General features: G+C 35.1%; 3 protein-coding genes across 5 annotated transcripts; 1 reads left to right on the top strand and 2 right to left on the bottom strand.

The window, feature by feature from the left end:
* Positions 1-676: 676 nt before the first annotated feature.
* On the bottom strand, positions 677-8,626 carry LOC108218840 (branched-chain amino acid aminotransferase 2, chloroplastic). The gene is made up of 10 exons (XM_017391963.2): positions 8,380-8,626; positions 8,220-8,284; positions 7,910-8,087; positions 6,712-6,888; positions 6,493-6,624; positions 6,232-6,330; positions 5,556-5,672; positions 3,078-3,173; positions 1,924-2,036; positions 677-978 (listed from the first exon to the last, which is right to left on the bottom strand). The coding sequence occupies exons 1-10, from the start codon at positions 8,509-8,511 to the stop codon at positions 861-863; spliced, it is 1,227 nt and encodes a 408-aa protein (XP_017247452.1). The 5' UTR covers positions 8,512-8,626; the 3' UTR covers positions 677-860.
* A 2,151-nt stretch (positions 8,627-10,777) lies between these two features.
* Positions 10,778-15,512, top strand: LOC108218838 (pentatricopeptide repeat-containing protein At1g80550, mitochondrial). 3 transcript variants are annotated; one of them, XM_017391962.2, is made up of 3 exons: positions 10,778-12,583; positions 12,837-13,185; positions 15,217-15,512. In XM_017391962.2, the coding sequence occupies exon 1, from the start codon at positions 10,918-10,920 to the stop codon at positions 12,355-12,357; it is 1,440 nt and encodes a 479-aa protein (XP_017247451.1). In that variant the 5' UTR covers positions 10,778-10,917; the 3' UTR covers positions 12,358-12,583; positions 12,837-13,185; positions 15,217-15,512. The 3 variants fall into 3 exon arrangements, with proteins under 3 accessions (XP_017247451.1, XP_063947403.1, XP_017247450.1); XM_064091333.1 differs by lacking the exon at positions 12,837-13,185; XM_017391961.2 differs by lacking the exon at positions 15,217-15,512 and having other exon boundaries at positions 12,837-13,309.
* Positions 15,513-16,629: 1,117 nt separating this feature from the next.
* LOC108216735 (3-ketoacyl-CoA synthase 17) lies at positions 16,630-18,332 on the bottom strand. The gene has a single exon (XM_017389570.2). It carries the CDS (start codon positions 18,160-18,162, stop codon positions 16,732-16,734), a length of 1,431 nt encoding a protein of 476 aa, XP_017245059.1. The 5' UTR covers positions 18,163-18,332; the 3' UTR covers positions 16,630-16,731.
* Between the last annotated feature and the right edge of the window lie 375 nt (positions 18,333-18,707).

Raw genomic sequence — 18,707 nt, 5'->3', positions numbered from 1 at the left:
CAATACATTGGCAAGAAGTTGTGAATGGCAAGAATGTCTTACTAAAAATCGATTTTTTATTTACATAATCTCTATATGAGTAATTTCTATTTATTTCATGTATTAATTATTTTTAGCTAAGAATTTTACATGATTGAAAATCCCAATCATACAATGAAATGAACAAATTTTATTTTCAAGGATGTTTTTTTTTTTTGCTAACTTATTTTCAAGGATGTTAATGAGAGGATTTATAATATTTAATACATCTTTCATTTTTACATTTCAAATTACTTTAAATCTGAATCCTCATGTTTTGAAACAGATTTTTCATTCATATTTTTCACTATTTTCTTTACATTAGAAGTTTAGATTCCAAATTTATTTGGAGTGTATTTCTCATTACATTTCCCTATCCATTTATACATATCATTGTACAGTATTGGCGTGTGCTGTACTTCATTCTATACAAGTCTTCTTAACTGCTTTGTTTTTCTTGTTAAAATATGATAATGTTTTTTAACAAGTTACCCTTGAACTGCTCTTGCATAAATTATTGGATTAGTTTTGTGAAGAAACATGATCCGTATATGTCTCCTTCATCGTTATTACAAAACTTAGCTTAGAGTATACGTGTACCCCTGTCCCTGTCGCTCATTGTCCCATCTTTTATTATCTATCCCTGAAAATAACTGAGTGACTAGAAGAATTCTAATTTATTCATTCCAGTAAAAATGGAAACCAAATTTTCAGCCTTTATAACACTGCTATATAATGAAACAACTTAGTGGTAACTGTCATACTAGACAGAACCTTCATCGACTCCGTGCAATATCTAAGCTGAAGGATAATTGACTACATGATTCAAATTTAGAGGAAACCTACTTCAGCTTGACAATCCAATTCATGTTGTCCTCTTCAAGACCCATTTGTAGCCTTGTGAGAGCAGAATATAGTTGTTGGGTCACCACACCCACCCCGGAGCTTCCGTAAGATATCCTACAGAGTGAAAGACGGATGATTAGTTAATAAGTATTCTGTTTCACTCATATTCCTATGGATATAACCTCAGTTGCATATTAGATAGCAAAAGTGCTTTTAGCAGAAAGCTTTGTACCTAGCTATTTAAAAGAAAAGAAAAGGAAGGGAAAGAAGGCTTTGTATGTCCAATGCTTTCCATGTTTTTTAAGTAAAGGTCAATTACATATATTTGAATACCTGCGCACACATTACTACACAGAGGTTGAAGCTCTTGACCTCTAATTACCAAAAGGAGAGAGGTACCTAATTGGCTATGCCTTGCTGGTATCCTAAACTTTTGCGGTTTCATGATTTTAATGGTGGTCTTGACTTGTACAGTTACAAGTTATGAATCTTCTTACCTTTATCCATAATGAATTAACCATTATCTAAATCTTCTTAAAATAACCATTATACTGGAGTCTGCTAACTAGGGTACTAAAAAGCAAAGATAAGTGGAACTGTTTCGACAAAAACTATCACTTGTTTTAAGTTTCTAATTAAAAAGTTAATGTTAAAAGATAAAAGTTGACTATTGACGTAAAGGGATGGTGGGTTTGTTTGTGTCTTTTGTTAAATCTTACCATCTAAAAATTTGTTACAGATTATCCTGTATACTTTCTTCAGCTTATATGTACAAGAAGGATTCACAAAATTCGCAGTTCATTCACTTTTATGCTCACACCTTAATTAGTAAGATTTTCTGATATATATTTAAAACCGCCTTATACTACTTATTTAACCATTTAGGCCAGAATCTTTCGTGTTCACCTAAACTATAGTGCCTCACATAAAGTTTGTTATTATTAGCACAAGAGCACTAAATTAGATACATACAGCAATTAGGTCCCAGCAATTGCTAAAAGATCAACTTCACGGAACAAATCAACTTATCAACTGAAATAGCATATTACAGAGTTTTACCTTTTACCAAAGTAAGTTATGCTACCCACTGGTGATACAACAACAGCTGTTCCAGTAACAAAAACTTCATCAGCATCAAGCAACTCATCTACAGTTACCCTTCGCTCCTCGGCCTGCATAATAATATATCAATATATCAACATACGAAAACTCTGATATGCATGATGGTTAGTAAATAGTAGATACAAGTAACCAATATAATCATCATAGGACAAGGAAGAATAGATGAACAAACTAAAAGGGACACATGTGTGACTTTATTATAAAAAGAAGCTGATAGTGCTGATAGTTACAGCTGAAAGAGGTACTCGAACAGCTTTACACTACTCACTGCAGAAAATATCACTCATCAAACATGTGAATTGTAAATTCATAGATTGAACACTTTACACACCCTTACCAGATAATTATGAACTGACAAAAAAGGACATTAATGCCTTGTCCTCTTTTTCAATGTATTTTGAAGTATATAGAATATGTTAACATTTAACACTTTTTGAGGTGATTTTCGAAATAAAAAATTCAACTTACAATAATATTGATTAAAAAAATATAACCAGTGAGAAATACCTCTCTTAAGGAATCAGTCATGTCCCTACAACTAGTCGCACGCCTTCGTTAGCCTTAAGAGGCATCAACCCCAGATAAACTACTAACCTCGCAGTATCTCCTGCCTCCCCCACCTCCCAGCTCCCAGGGAATTGTCGATTTTTAATACAACTTTAAGTATGTACAAAAGTATCAAATTAACAACAAGAGATGGATGAGGTGCATACTTCTCCTCCTTATTGAAAGATATATACATATGCTCCGTGTCATTGGACTGATTTAAATTCGTACACTTGAGTACTTGTAAAACTTTGGGGCACATTCTGGTGCTTATCCAAGAGAAATCTATTGTATTTATATTATAATACTATTGACACTAGACACGCCTTTTAGCAGTAAAATATGTTTAGAATTTTATAAATGCAATAGGTCATAGTCATGACAAAGAGATGCTTAATTTCGCATTTGAAAGGAAATCCAAGCACACTACAATTCACAATTCTTCTTCGTTTCTTATTTTTTTTCCTCCTTTCCCATCTGTCACAATATCAGTCGACAAATAAGTTTCGTCATTATAGAACAAAAGTTAAAAGGAGAGAAGATACCTGAAATCCTAGGCTACGAGCGACATCGATAATACTCTTTCGAGTGATTCCCGGAAGAATAGTCCCTTTGATTGCAGGTGTTGATATGACATTACCCTGCAACAGGAGTGTAATTAAGAACACGCAAATATCAATGCCATCATTCATGACACATATGGCTTTTAATTCTGAAAAAATGATGTCCAAGGAGACGTACAGAAAATTCTCTCTCATGTTGGCAAGAAGCCTAATACGGAAGAATTTCTATTTATATGTACATTAGTGACTTGACAAATCCTAGGGAAACATGAACAGCGAAATGAACTTTTATATCATTATATGATGATATAAATCTTATATTAAGCAATCTGAATACATTTGGTTAAATAAGAGTTGAGTTAAAATAATCATGTAGTAGGTGATCAATGACTTTAGCAGTCACTGTGATGATAACAAAGGCCTTAAATTTTCGATTTTTGATAAGCATTTTACTATAACGCGAAAGCTTAACCTAATGTTGCCATAAACTGCTTCTCAGACCACAATGGCGGGAACTAGAAAGGACTTTGAAAAGTTAAGTAGGAGGTGTGATCTTGATAAATAATGCTAATCGATTAGTGAATCAAGAAACTTCCCCTACCAGTCAACCACAAAACCAACAATTTGAATCCTAGCCTCATAGACCTATTACTTGGTGAGCATCTCCAAGGGAGATTTGTAAAATGGTTAGCTATAATCATTAGCTATACTCATAATGTAAAATTTTTGCTAAGAGGGAAGACATGTGCTCCAAGGGGGTTATGTATAATTGTGATTATGTAAAATTATACATAAAAAGTACATTGATTCAACAAATATAGCTCATCAAATATGATTTTCTATATTTTTTTGCTAATGGGTGAATGGTTGGAGTGTTTCATATTTTACATATCCTCTAAACATGCCAACTAGATGACACATAAATGCCAAATGGATGATATAGCTAACAGGTTTATACCCTTGGAGATGCTCTTAGGGGTGAAATCTGGCATTACCTGAGATGGAACTAACACAAACCAAACTCGAAAAGGTACGAATTGGGGCCGGGTTTGGGTTGGGTAATTTTTTACCCGAAAAACTCGAGTCTAGTTCGGGTTAACCCGGATCCGAACCCAACCCGAAATATTTTATATATAATATATAAATTTACATTACACAATTACATACATTTTTCATATATTTATATATTATTTAAACAAATTTATCCACTTATAATCTCATTAAATTATTACTTATATATTTTAATATATTATATTAAATATAGGAGAGAGTCTATGTGTCCCCCAAAGCGTGGTTCAGGGATCAGTAAATATATTTTCGTATATGTTGTATCCCTCTGCACACAAATCCTCATAATTTTTAATTTTGTTGATTCTGCATATCCCAGCACTCTGCTCTGCACACGTATCTTTGCTTTATAAGTTAAGAGACTTTTATATGAGGAGTATTTTTTGGTGCATAAAACCTAAAACGTAATCAGTAAATTGCAAGCACGAAAGGCTAGAAAAAGATTCATTTACAAGGAATGGAGATTTATTAGAAAAAAACTGTAAGAAACAAGCTAATTTCTATAAAAACTTGAGAGCAATATATGGACAAGAATATAACAGATATAAATCTCAGTAATATAATGTACTAATGTGATATAACCAATTGCTTTCTCCCAAAAAAACACTTTATAGTTCCATTGTTAAAGTGATCGCTATCTTATACTCCTTTTGTCCCCCCTTCGTTCTTTACATTTGGGACAGAATGCTTTACATGCATTTTAAAGCTCCTATGAAGTATAGTTTCATAAATTATTTTAATTATTTTCCTTCTAAATAAAAATTTAAATGTTTATATTTTATGAAAAAAAGAAAATTTTATAAGAAGTTATAAAACAATAATTTATATACACCTTAAAATGTGTCAAGTAGTGGGAAAAATGTAAAGAAATGAGTGGGACGGAAGGAGTATATGGCAGTGTCCTATGTTACTCCTACTCTTTGCTTTAGGTATCTGTACCTGTACCCGCTGTACCCGTATCTGACACTTGAACACTCGGACATGACACTTATTATGTGTCGATTCGATCCTTTTGACTGAAATGTGGACACTTTGACCAACTTCAAGACAGCGTATAAGTTGTGTATACAATAAAAACGAAAAAAAATGAGCGAAAAGAAAGAAGCAAAAGTTTTAAAAAAAACGAAAAGATCCCTAATTTATATATAAAAAAATAGAAAATTATTTCAAATCTGAATTTGATTGTTACTTTTTGTTTAGGTATCTACCTACCATGCTTGTTTATTAATGTATTATGTCGTGTGCCCGTACTCGTGTCCAAGAATTGGAGAGTGTCCCCGTGTCCCAGATTTTTAAATTTTTCGAGTCCGACACCCGGATACGTGTTGTGTCCGACACTTTGTACCCGAGTCATGGTAACATAGGCAGTGTCTTGTGAATTTAGGGAAATACCTTTACAACAAAAACATTGCAAGACGAAACCTCTTCTAGATACTTCTTCTCTATACTGTCCAGGTATAGAACATCAGAATACCCTTTGGCTTTTGCAGCACTCTGTGCCTTCAAAACCTAAATTTCATAAACAAATCATGGAGAGAAGATAAGAAAAACAAAACAATAAAGTATGCCATAAGTTTGACAAGCAGTTTCATAGAAATGTTACAATTTGCCTAGAAGTTAAAAGAGATGAGTGTTGATATGTTCCTCGATAATTAGTGTTAAGACTTGACTCTTGAGAGTTGATGCCTCAAGTACAACCTCTTTTCAAAATTCCAGCATAAGAGGATGACAGATTAGGAAAGGAATCAATAAGAACTTTTTTAACATGGAGATGAAGATGTGTAGAAATACAACAATCTGCTTAGTAACCTATTTTGAATTATTAAGCTCAAAAAGTTTTACTTCCAGGATATAGATCACAAATGTAATCAAGACAAAAAAATTATAGAAAGAAGAAAAAAACTAATATGAATTATCAAATATCATGTATAAATTAAAATGAGCACAACTAACACAACACCAACTATAGGATATAATAGCAAGAAACTGAAATAAAAAGGGAAAGAGAAGACAACAGTACATGTACACCCTAATGCATTAACCAAGAACAAAAGATAGCAAAGCTTACTGCAGCATAGTTTCCTATTGTCTTCACACCTCCAGTGCCACCAGGGGTTGCTCGATGCATTTCAGTTTCAATAATCAAATTAATTGGAGACAAGCCCTCCTGACATCATGTGAAAGATAGATAAGAGTAGAAAAATGAAGAATTTAGACCGACATATCCATTCAGAATAAGTCTTATATATAAATAAAGTATGAAAGTTAATAATTAGACTTTAAACCCAACATAAAAAAATGTAAAATACATCTGAATATCAATGTTTACCTTGAAATAGTTACCCACAGGAGAGACGTAAATCAGAAAGGTATACTCAGGGGCTGGTGCAAGACCAAGAACAGAACCACTCCCCATAAGCAATGGCCTTATATATAATGAACCTTTACCAGGAGGAGGTATCTGAGATAAGGTACAAAACATTTACAATTTAACAATTATTGTTCCTTGAGAAGATATGAGGCGACCACAGAGATAGAGTTGGATTACCCATCTTTCATTTGCTAAAACAGTCTCCTTTACAGCTTTCACAAATTGTTCAACACTTGGTGAAGGCATGCACATGCGCTCTGCACCCAAGCTCAGACGCTCACCATTCTCCTCCGGACGAAACAGTAAAACATTCCCATCTTCAGTCTTATAAGCTTTAAGACCTTCAAATAATCCCTACATATTATATTACTGTTGCTTAGACATGAAAGTCAAACAATGATCTTATTGAGAAAGAAACAGGAGAATTACAAAAAATGTTAGAGTCAATTTGATTTTATTAGGTGTAAAAAAAATGTGTCTGCCAAATGCATACACACCCACACACACACAAATGGTCTTAATAAATTAGAACTTCATAAATTCATTCAAGTAAAATCGAAGCACTTTCTTGTAAACTCTTTAGAAAAGCATCCATGAAACCAAAAACAAAAAGATCTCAAATTATTCTCATTATAACCCTGTGCAGAGAAGCCAGAGATAGTAGGGCCTCTTGAAAACTACAGAAACCAATTTGCAATGCTGTCACAAACACTTTTACAAGAATATGACAGTGTTAAGAACTTTATTTTAATTCAAAGAACTTTTATTATTCTTTTTGCTGTAAAATATACTCCCCAAAACCAAGAGTTCAAGCCAACAAACCATTTGTTACACTCTAATCTTGTGTTTCGTTGGGATGAAGGAAATGAGATAGAATGGAAAGAGATTTGAACTATAAAATGAGTAAAGTTTGAACTTTTCATTCCTTCCACCATTCCGGTTCTAATTACCTACTCTAGAGCTCAAACCCACCATTTTGAGAAGAAATTGCTCATTCTCCATTATACATTCATACCCATATTCTTCCCGAATCCTGTCATAAGAAATTTGCACTCGCTCACCCCCCCCCCCCAACCCCACCCCCAAAAAAAAAAAAAATTCTTCCCTTGTACCCCAATTATTTCCTTCTAGTTCTATTCGTTACACCCCATTTCATGTCACACCAGACTCCCCAACCAAACACAACATAACATGCAGACTAATTCCATTAAATATAGTAATCAGGACTTGAACGAGATTGCTAATAACCGACAAATACATTAGAAAATAGAATAAAAAAATATTATACCTAATGACAAGACTAACCCACTCAGTATTAAAAAAAAAACTGTACTTCCACAACATATCCTTCATAAAAGGGGGATAAGGAACTAACTTGTCCGTAATTAAGGATTCCAGCAGACGGGCTCAATTCAATGTTCCCAAACCGTTGTAATTCACCATCAGTGAATGTTTCGCCTTGGGCACATTTCATCATATACATATAATCAGTAGGCAAAAAGCCAAATCCAAGATTGTCCCAGTCAATGTCAGCTAATGGTGATGGACCATTGCTGTCATACATACAGTTATATAACTAAGTTAAACCAACCATCACAACCAGCAACCAGAAATAATTTAATAACAATATCACCTAACGAAGACATAAAAATCTAAATATAGAAATTCAAGAAGTCAACAATTACCTGACAGCAGAAGTGAATTGAACAGCACAAGTTCTAACTGAACCAAAATGAGATTGCTTCTGGAACTGTTGAAAACACATAAATTCATTATTCGTTTCATTTCTAGGATGAAATAGAGAAAATGCACAAATGGGCTGTGAATAAAAGTGAAATAACTTACCTTGAGAGATTGAGAAGAGAGAAAAGAGTGCTTTTTGTCAGTGAAGAGACAAGGGGGCAAAAGGGCTTGTGAAGGGGTGTGAATAATATTGGGGTTGTAAAGGTCTGCCAACAAAGCGCCGCCGCAACCCATTGTAAGTGGTATCTCTTTTTCAGATTCCGGGGGCTGTGGAAGTCTGCTTGCAGTGGCTCTCAGTGTGATGAAACTAATTATAGGCCGCTTCAAGTCAAAGACTCGATTAACTAATTCCACAAAATAAAATTAACCGATTCTATTGGGATTTTAATGGATCGTTTTATGGATTTTAATGGATTGTATCAGATTTTAATTTTGTGTGTATTCTTGATAAAATATCGCAGAGTTGATAGGATTTATGTACAATGCTTCAAAATCCCATTGATTTTGGTGGGATTTCAATAAACTTAAAATACAATGAAGAATGCCATAAAATCCATCATTTTATGAAATGAAAAAAAATCCATCAGCATTTGAATACCATCAGATTTTAATGGATTTTAAATAATCTCAATTGAATACCATCGGATTTTAAAGTATAATTTAAAATCCCAATTGAATACCACCAGATTTTGTAGCATAATTTAAAATCCCAATTGAATATCTCGAGATTTTAATGGATTTCAAACAATCCAAATCGAATACCCTCGAATTTCATGAATGCAAAAAAATGCTTTAAAATCTCAATCCAATACACCCCTCTAAAACGAACATTAGATTGAGATTTTAAATTATTTTTTTATTCATAAAATCTGCGGATATTTGATTGAGGTTGTTTAAAATCCATTGAAATCTTGTGATATCCGGTTGAGATTTTAAATTATGTTACAAAATCTGGTGATATTCAATCAGAATTTTAAATTGTGCTTTAAAATCTGATTGTATTCAACTGGGATTGTTTAAAATCCATTAAAATTCAACTGTATTTACGGGCTGATGGGTTTTTTTGGATTTCATAAAATGATAGATTTTTGTGGGATCTCTCTACGTATTTTAACTTTTTTGAAATCCAACCAAAATCCTTTAGATTTTGAAGCATTGTGCTTAAATCCGGGAAAAAAATATATCTAACTCCACAACATTTTATCAAAGAATCCGTACAAAATTAAAATCACACACAATCCATTAAAATCGGGTCGTGGTCTGCGGATGAGTTATATAACACATGATTCTTAGGGCATTGGTCAGGGTTATAAGTTATAACATACTCTTAATACGTATAATGTTTTTTTACTATTGTACGGGGAAAATGACCACATATAATAATTTTTAAGCGTTGAACGAGTCTCATGTAGCTGTTAAAAAGCATTGTACATGTTAGAAAAAATGTTATAATTCTTAACCGATCATATTTACGAGATCATTTTAGCAGTTATAAACCGATCTCGTGTATTAAAGATCCGGATTTGAAACTTATGAAATATACATGAAGATGATATGCATTATCACGGTGAGTAAATCACATTTTATAAAAATTTAAACTTAAATATAATCTTAAATTTTATAAATGATGATTATTTATTTACAGATGTAACGGGTTAAAGATATTTGTATATGAGTTCGAATCGGATATGAATCATGAACAGTGTTGGAAAAGCGCAAATCGGTTCTAAGCGGTAGGGGCACCTTCTAGCTGTTAAGCGGAATTTTAAGCGGGTTAATAAGTGGATTAATTAAATATAATCAATATTTAATTATAATATTAATATATTTAAAAATAATATTATGTTCTGTTAAGAATCTGCATTTTTAATATTTTTGATAATATATATATATTTTTAATTTTATAATATAATTATAGTTATATTATCAAAAAATTAATTTTTCAAATTAATTTTTTTTTAAAAAAAATTAGCACGTCAACATCATTTTGACCGCTTAATCCGCTTAATTGTCCGCTTAATTTTCAAAAACGCTTAATCTCCCGTTCAGTACAAAATCGAAGCGCTTTAGGGCCGATTCCACTTAATCGGCTGCTTAATGCGCTTTTTATAACACTGATCATGAATTATATTATAAAAAAATAATATAAAATCTAATCTAAGCAGGTATATAAAAATTCATATCCGGAATCATATTTTATTTAAACCTAATTTTTTTTTTGAGATCATAGTCATTTTCTAAACAAGACTTATACTCCATCCGTCCCATTTTAACTGATGTTTGACTTTTTGACACGTGGTGTAAAAAAAATAGTATCTATCTTCAATAAAAAAAATAATTCTTATATCAAATAAAAATTTAGATTCCAAACTTTAATTTGATATAAATTTTATAAAGATTAATTATATTTAGATATGATTTTTTTAACACCTTAAAATACGTGTAAAAAATTCGGAGGAAGTAATATTTTCTGACTCGAGTATAAGTCGTAAAATATCGTCTCCGAGGGCGAGCCCTACCAAAATGTCACTAAACACTCTTTTTGACCACAAAGCCCGCGGTCTGGGAGCGGCCAGAGAGTATTTGGTAGGTTCAACCGTTCAACTAAAAGGTCTGCCCAGTGTTTAAACTACACCAAAAATGAACAAATTGAAACTCCGTTCATTGTCAAACCACTCTCCGCGGTGGCGCCGCCTCTCCTCCGCCGTCTCCGGCGACCATCGATATCCTCGCTCTCACCTCCAAACCTCCCCACACACTTCCCAAACCGCAAAACCTAACTCCTCTACTCACCAAAACCCTAAATATCAAACACCTCAAACACACTCGTCCAACTCATCCAACTCAGTCAGCGAAATTTTCGATGAATCCTCCGTACTCGAATCACTCTCTGGTTACAACAACGACTACAAGCGCGCTCTCGAGTTCTTCAATTGGCTCGAAACAGGTTCCAAATTTAAGCACACTACGAAAACTTTTAATAAAATGATTGACATTTTAGGCAAATATTTCGAGTTTGATATTGCGTGGGAGTTGATTGATAAAATGTCGAAAACAAATAATGTGGACTCATTGCCTGATCATGTTACTTTTCGTGTTATGTTTAAACGTTATGTTTCTGCTCGTCTTGTTAAGGAGGCGTTTAACACGTATAGTAGGTTGGATGAGTTTGGTTTGAAGGACAAGACGTCGTTTAGGAATTTAGTTGATGCGTTGTGTGAGTACAAGCATGTGACTGAAGCCGAAGAGTTGTGTTTAGGGAAGAGGGATGAGGGAATAGGGGAGGTGTTTTTTGATGGAAAGGATACGAGGATTTTTAATATAATTTTACGCGGTTATTTTAAATTGAGTTGGTGGCGGAAATGTAGGGAGTTTTGGGAGGAGATGGATAAGAGAGGTGTGGAGAAGGATTTGTTTTCGTATTCGATTTATATGGATATACAGTGTAAGAGTGGGAAGCCGTGGAAGGCTGTGATGTTGTATAAAGAGATGAAGAGGAAAGGTATTAGGTTGGATGTCGTGGCTTATAATACGGTTTTTAGAGCTGTGGGTCAATGTGATGGTGTTGATGCAGCAATGAGGGTATACTGTGAGATGAGGGAATGTGGTCTTGAGGCTAGTGTTTCGTCTTTTAATGTAATTGTCAAGTTTTTGTGTGAAAATGGAAGGTATAAGGAGGCTTATGAAGTGCTACATAAAATGAGTGGATTAGGTTGTCCGCCCGATGTGGTTACTTATCATTGTCTTTTCACGTGTCTTGAAAAGCCTAGAGAGATTTTGGAGCTGTTTGATCGGATGTTTAAGAGCGGAGTTTTTCCAAAAATGGATACCTATGTATTGCTTATGAGGAAATTTGGGAGATGGGGATTTCTTCGACCAATTTTTGTTGTCTGGGAAAAAATGGAAGAACAAGGATTAAGTCCTGATGAATTTGCCTATAATGCATTGATTGATGCTTTATTGGAGAAAGGCATGGTTGATATGGCTCGAAAGTATGATCAGGAGATGTTAGCAAAAGGGCTTTCCGCTAAGCCAAGGGCAGAACTGGGTACAAAGTTGACACAGTCCCAAGATCAATAATCAAAATCTTTTGGGATTATCCAGAATCTGGATTGATCACAGAAGATGAAAGGCAAGCTAGCAATGTGTTGCGCCAAGCTCCTTGTAATTGGAAAAACTACCTTTAACAGACCACATTATAGACCTGGGAATAATAATTGGTAACACCAATATGCATGAATTATTGACTCACCTGAGAAGTTATACAACCTTGGTGCCAGGAAACCAAAATTGTGAAATGCAAACGGTACAAAGATATCTTGATTTTAAAGTTTTTGGCTCCTGGTTTTCTATTAGTGTTCCAGTTTAATATTTGTTGGTCAACCCTGTAACACCCATTTACTTATTGGCCTAGCCAAAATATGCAATCTTTTTTTGTTTGTTTGTTTGTTTTGCTATCTACCAAATATTTGACCTTTTATTATCTTCTGTTTCTTTATCTTTTGTTGTTGCTACTTTAGACTGGTATCTTAATAGTATTAATTTTACTTGCATTGCAGTGGTAGATACTAGGCTGGTCTCCAAGTTACAATGAACAAGATGAGGAAGCCCTTTCACTATATGGTTGTTTATAAGAATGCCAATATTCTTTGCATGAATTTCGTGCTGTCGACTTGATGCTAGGCAATATGAATATGCATTGATGCTCTACTATGTTGTGTAAACATTCGTTGGCAGCGCTTCCTTATTAAAATCGGTTACTAGTTTATTTGAAGTTGGGACGAGAATGTACAACTGCCTCATCAAAATTAGATACACTTTAATCCATATAAGGAAAAGAATGTGCGTTTATACGGAGTGTATATTCTTGTTTCGCAGAGGAGGACGAAGCAGCTGCTCCTTATGCTTGTAAGCTTGTAGTTTCTTAATATTCATTAAAGATGGCTAAATTTGATTGCGGATGCATTTATAGGCTCATTATGACATTTTGTAAGGCATCCCATTTCTTTGCTATGCAAATCAAATGAATAAATGATATATCTTCAAAACATTAATAACTTTTGTTAATAGTTCCACACTTTTAGTTATGCTACTTAAAAATGTGCTTCCGATTTTGGCAGGGTTATAAGCTTAGCAATTAATGTTAAGTACACATTAGTAAAGGACTAGAGGTAAGTTTACTCTTTTTGTATTTTGTGTTTTAAAATTTATAGAGACTATGTTTGAGCTTTGGGTTTCAAGCAGTAGAGAGCATAGAGTTATTTGAACGTTTCATATATGTCACGTGTCATAGTATAATTACCTTTTAGTATATGACTAGCGGCGAAGAGGATTTATCTTGTCAGTAAGGAACTAGGGGCCAACTTGTTGCTATCTAGTTTTATGGTGTAAGACTATTGAAATTCACTAATTTAAGATTCTTAGAAGAGTGAAACTGTGGTGATAAAAATAACCTCACTCCCTCATGCCATGACTCTCTTAAAAATTACATGGCTTACTTGTTCAGTGACTGCTGACAGTCTGACACTGTTATGCTAAGGGTATATACATTTTAGAAAAAATTCTGCTGTAATTGTCTTGTTATGTTATGTGTGGTTGGTGCTGAATCCGCTCTACTATCTTTAAACCTGCAATGCTTGTTACTCTAGTAATGCTTGACTATATAACGCCTCAGTTGTATATCTTCAGGTTTGTTATTTATTTGAAATTGAATACATAGTCATGTCCTTGTTCTTTTCATGCAGAATATCTTTGGGTTAGTATACTAATGATACTTGTATCATTGTGAACATATATAATTTTGTAGCATGTTATATGATGGGAGAGACATGGGAGGTTTTTTAAGACTATGCTTTCAAAGCTTTTTTGTTATATAGTTATCAAAGATATCACTTGCTCATTTTGTGTATCAACTGAAATCCTTTTGGCATTCCTTCCTGTTGAAGTCTTTAGGACAAATTAAATTCACATTAAGATCTACTTTTGCAAGTTTTGAATGTCCTGAACCTGAAACTTGTCTAGGCAGAGATGTTTGAGTAGTGAAGTTTTGATTCAAGATCTTATACTCACCCTTTTTCCCCCTCTCAAAATTACTGTGTATCTTTGTAATATTCGAGTTTGCATTTGATATCTATTTTCTTACATTTAATTTTGCAATACGAGATGCATATCAATCATGGATGAGGTTTATTGATGATAAAGGTGAAAGCTGAACTTGTTATTGGTATCAATATCCCAAAATATCTTTTTTCACAATTAAATTCTGCAATACGAACTTATTTCAGATAAGGATTAGGTTTGCCGAGGATAGAGGTGAAGTAGCTGATCTTGTTATAGGTATTGATTTCCAAAATATCCATCATGTATGACAATGACAGATACAGATCCTACTGCTGGTATAAAGATCTTAAATATCACTTATTTGCTTCTGCAATGCAATGTACAGTCAAAATTGGCGAGTCTTGTGAACTTCTACTTTTACAGCTTATCCTGACTTCTCATTCATGTATATATGTGTGTATTGGTTGCTACTTCTAACTATCCCAAAATGAAGATATCTTGCTCTATTCTGTGCCAACATCATGACATTGTGGTAGTTTCCATTTTTTTTATCTCTGGGAACTGGGTTATGTTACCAAAGTATGTACACTGTTTGTTTTTGTAGTATCCTAATTGTTTGGGGTGCAGTTGGCTGTTTTCTGGCATGGTTGCTGCTTACTATGCCGTTCTAGCATTTATATTGAAATTTTGAAGCCCAAGGTGTCATAATTGTATATATTAGTACATTGTTAGTACTCCATATGAATGTGCTTCCATTGCGATCCTTTCTCCCGTTAAGCCTTTATGATATCTAGCATTTGGTTGTGATGCTTTGCAACCCATATTGTGTCAATTTGGTACTTGTTATGATTAACTTAAGGATGGCCACTTAAATTGCAGGGCACATCTGCTAAATAGAGAATAGTGGTGTGGAACTGGCATGCCTTATTTTGAATGTGCTCATACTAGACTATAAGAAATAGTCACCACGGGTCAAGGCAAAAGAGAGAATAGTGGCATTTAACTTGAATTGCCTTCCTGTTCTGCAACCGCTGTTTTTTAGGGTTTTCAAATGGTTGTTTAGGCACTGTTACCTAATCTGCAGTTTAGAGTCCAAATCTGCAGGCGTTCATAAAAAAAAACCTTTCCCTGTTTTTTTTTTTTTTTTTTGTAAGGAACCTTTCCCTGCTTTAGTATTGTTTGGTCTGGTAAAATAGCTATAACTGAATGTAGTGCTAGAGGATATTTTTCATCCTATTTTCTTTTGGTGAAGTTATGCATTTAACATAGCACATGTAACCTTATATTGGTTTCGGGAGGTTAATAGAAATAAGAATGGTTTTCTTTGTCGTGCAATGTCATTCTCATTTCCCTCACCATTAACAAAATTAGAATCTGATGATGATCTCAACAGCACCTCAAACTGAAGCTTGACATGCTGCCTCTGTACCTGCAGCCTCCATGGATTGTCAGTTCATATTGGATGGTAACACTAGAAAATGCGTATAGCAAATTGAATCACTCCTGTAAAAATATTACTCCACTGTCAATTGTATACGTTTTTTTTTCACTGCTCGACACGTTTTTTAAACCTCTTATAAAACATAGTTCTACAACTTATTTTTAAAATTTTCTTTTTTTTTGTATAAAAATATAAATGTTATACTTTTATATATAAAAAAAGAAAATCTTAAAAATAATTTACAGAATTATACTATATTAAAATATTAAAATTTGTGCCTCGCTCCCGTCCTTCAATGTATGTTATTGACCGGGACGGAGGGAGTACTACGCAGAAAAAAAAAACTGTGTAAATTCATAAACATGACAGGTGAAGACTAATGAGATCAAAATTTCCACCTGTTTCTTACTCCCTCCGTCCCTTTTTACTTGTCCCTTTTGAAAAAATAACGTATCTTAAGAAAATGTTAGGTGGAGATCTTGTTTTCATACATATCCTTAATAAATGTAATGAATTAGATAGAGTTGTGTATATATATATGCTAGTCAAACATTGGAAGTTGTTACATTTTGAAAAAACATACAAAAAGTTGCTTTGAAAAGAGAAGTGGACAAATAATTTGGGACAAATTTTTTTTTCAAAAGGGACATGTAAAAGGGGACGGAGGGAGTATTGTTGGAGTGAAGATCCCAGCAGCAACAACCATTCAGAACCTTCCTCATACCTTACATTAATTAACTGTCAGCACACTTCATTGTCTACTTTCTTCAGTACTGCTTTCATGAAAATATAATTACCGTGATTTTTGTTTTTCGCTGAGCTAAACTACTTGTATAATACTCAAGGACAAATTTCTGACTGTAAAAACATAATTACATTTGTCTATAATCGTGAGGAAAATGTATTACATATTAAAATTTAAAACCCCAACTTAATTAATCAGCTAAAAACTTCTAAACCTTCAATGGATACTTGAATATAGAGTCATTCCATGGATTATCAATCTCATGTTTCGAATCTCCAAGACACTTCCACACCAAGCTTCCCACCTTGAACCCCGTCCCGAACGCAATCATCCACATTCTATCATTCTTCTTCACCCTCATCTTCGCTTCAAAATACGCCAACTCATAAAACACTAAACTGCTCGAGGTGTTCCCGAACCGGTGCAGACTCATCCGAGCCGGCTCGGTCACCGAGTCATCCAGCCTCAAAACCCTCCCCACCTGCTCAATCACCGCCTTCCCTCCCGTGTGTATGCACATGTGCTCAAACGCCGTCGTGAAGTCCGGCACCGCCGCCTTCGACTGCCCCCGCGACATCTTCGCCGCCACCGCCGCCGCCACGTACCGCACCAGCTGGCTCACCGGGAGGACTCGCGGAGCGAGGATCTTGATGTGTTCACGTAAGTTCACTCCCGCTACTCTCACCAAGTCTTTGGTGAGTGAAATCCCCGGAATGCCCTTCTCGTCTTCTTCTTGAAATGCTGCACGGTACGCCATGTCATCAGCGCCGTGATGAGTCCTGAGTGAGTGAACAAGCTCCATTTTGGCATCACGGCGGCGAGTCGGGTCGTTCGTGATCATCGCGGCGGCGCAACCGACCCGGAAAATGCAGTTCGTCACCAGCATGGACCGGCTGTCGCCGGAGTACCAGTTGAGAGTAATACTCTCCGTGATCACGACAAGCGCGTATTGAATTTTGTGACTGCCACGTAGGATATTCGAAGCTAGATCGATGCTCATGACTCCCGAGCTACACCCCATTCCGCTGAGATTATACGTTTTTATATCGTGTCTGAGATTAAATTTCTTTACGATGTGAGATGTGAGTGACGGAGCAGGGGAGAAGCACCCGCTCGTGACGATCAAAGCGTCGATGCGGAGAGGGTCGATTAGGGTTTTCGGTAAGAGATTCTCTATGGAAGTAAAGATGCTGTCGTGAGATTCTTGGAACGCGGATTCTAGGGTAGGGTTTTTGTCGTCCTCGAAAATGAACGGCGGTGCATAAGTCTCGTCCCCTAGGCCGGATTTAAGATAAATATTACGCATGAAGTCTATCGATTTTTCCGGGAAATTCGCAGAATTTTTGAGTACGAAATTTTCAGCAATTTCGTAGGAAACTTTGTGATGGAATGGTGGCTTGTAGCACGAGTAGTTGAGGAGGAAGACCGGGTAAGGGCGGCTGAGGCGGCGGTGGAGGAGCGCGAGGAGCACGCAGAGAGCGGTGGATAATGAGAGATGGAGGTGAGTTGAGAGTAGGGCAGTGTAAGATAAGGTGGTGTGGAGGAGGATAGTGAAGGACAGAAGAGCCAGAAAGGAGATTTGAAAGAGATGAATATGGCTTAAAAGTGAGTTCATGGTTTTAGTGAGAATGGGAGGCATAGTGTGAGATTAGTGTAGAGAAGGGTTGAATTGCATGGTTTAGCGAGGATGGGGAGAGGAGAGTTTATATAGGAGTGCATGCATGTCTAATAAGTGTAGTAGTAGTACGTTGAATGGGGAGAGTATTAAAGTTTGAAGGGAGGAGAATTTGGTTGACATTAAAATTATACAGCTAGGAGTTGGGAGACCTTGTTGACAAATCAATGTGCTTGTAAGTTGTAAAAAGGGAAGGCAGGGAGGGTGGTCTTTTGTGTTTGCAAGTGGCGTCCCAAATTAAGATAGGGTTTTCTTCTTTTTCTTTAAGAAGTCATAATTGTATATCGGTTTTTCTATGATGCGTCCATTGGCACAAACGAAGCATCAAAATTGATGAATTTGGATGATTTTTATTGGCTTAGCTTCTTTAATTATGATGGACCTCTTGCATTTACAACTAACCACACCAATCAAATCCCTACGATTATATAAATTTTAATGCTTAGCATGTGCTCATGGGCACATACAAGACAAACTCATCGTATATTTATAGGCATGCATGCTGCATT

Source organism: Daucus carota, chromosome 4 (genome assembly GCF_001625215.2).
Source record: "Daucus carota subsp. sativus chromosome 4, DH1 v3.0, whole genome shotgun sequence".
NCBI classification, from domain to species: domain Eukaryota; kingdom Viridiplantae; phylum Streptophyta; class Magnoliopsida; order Apiales; family Apiaceae; genus Daucus; species Daucus carota.
The sequence above is the reverse complement of the archived record's forward strand: the minus strand, read 5'-3'. Positions and strand labels throughout refer to the sequence as shown.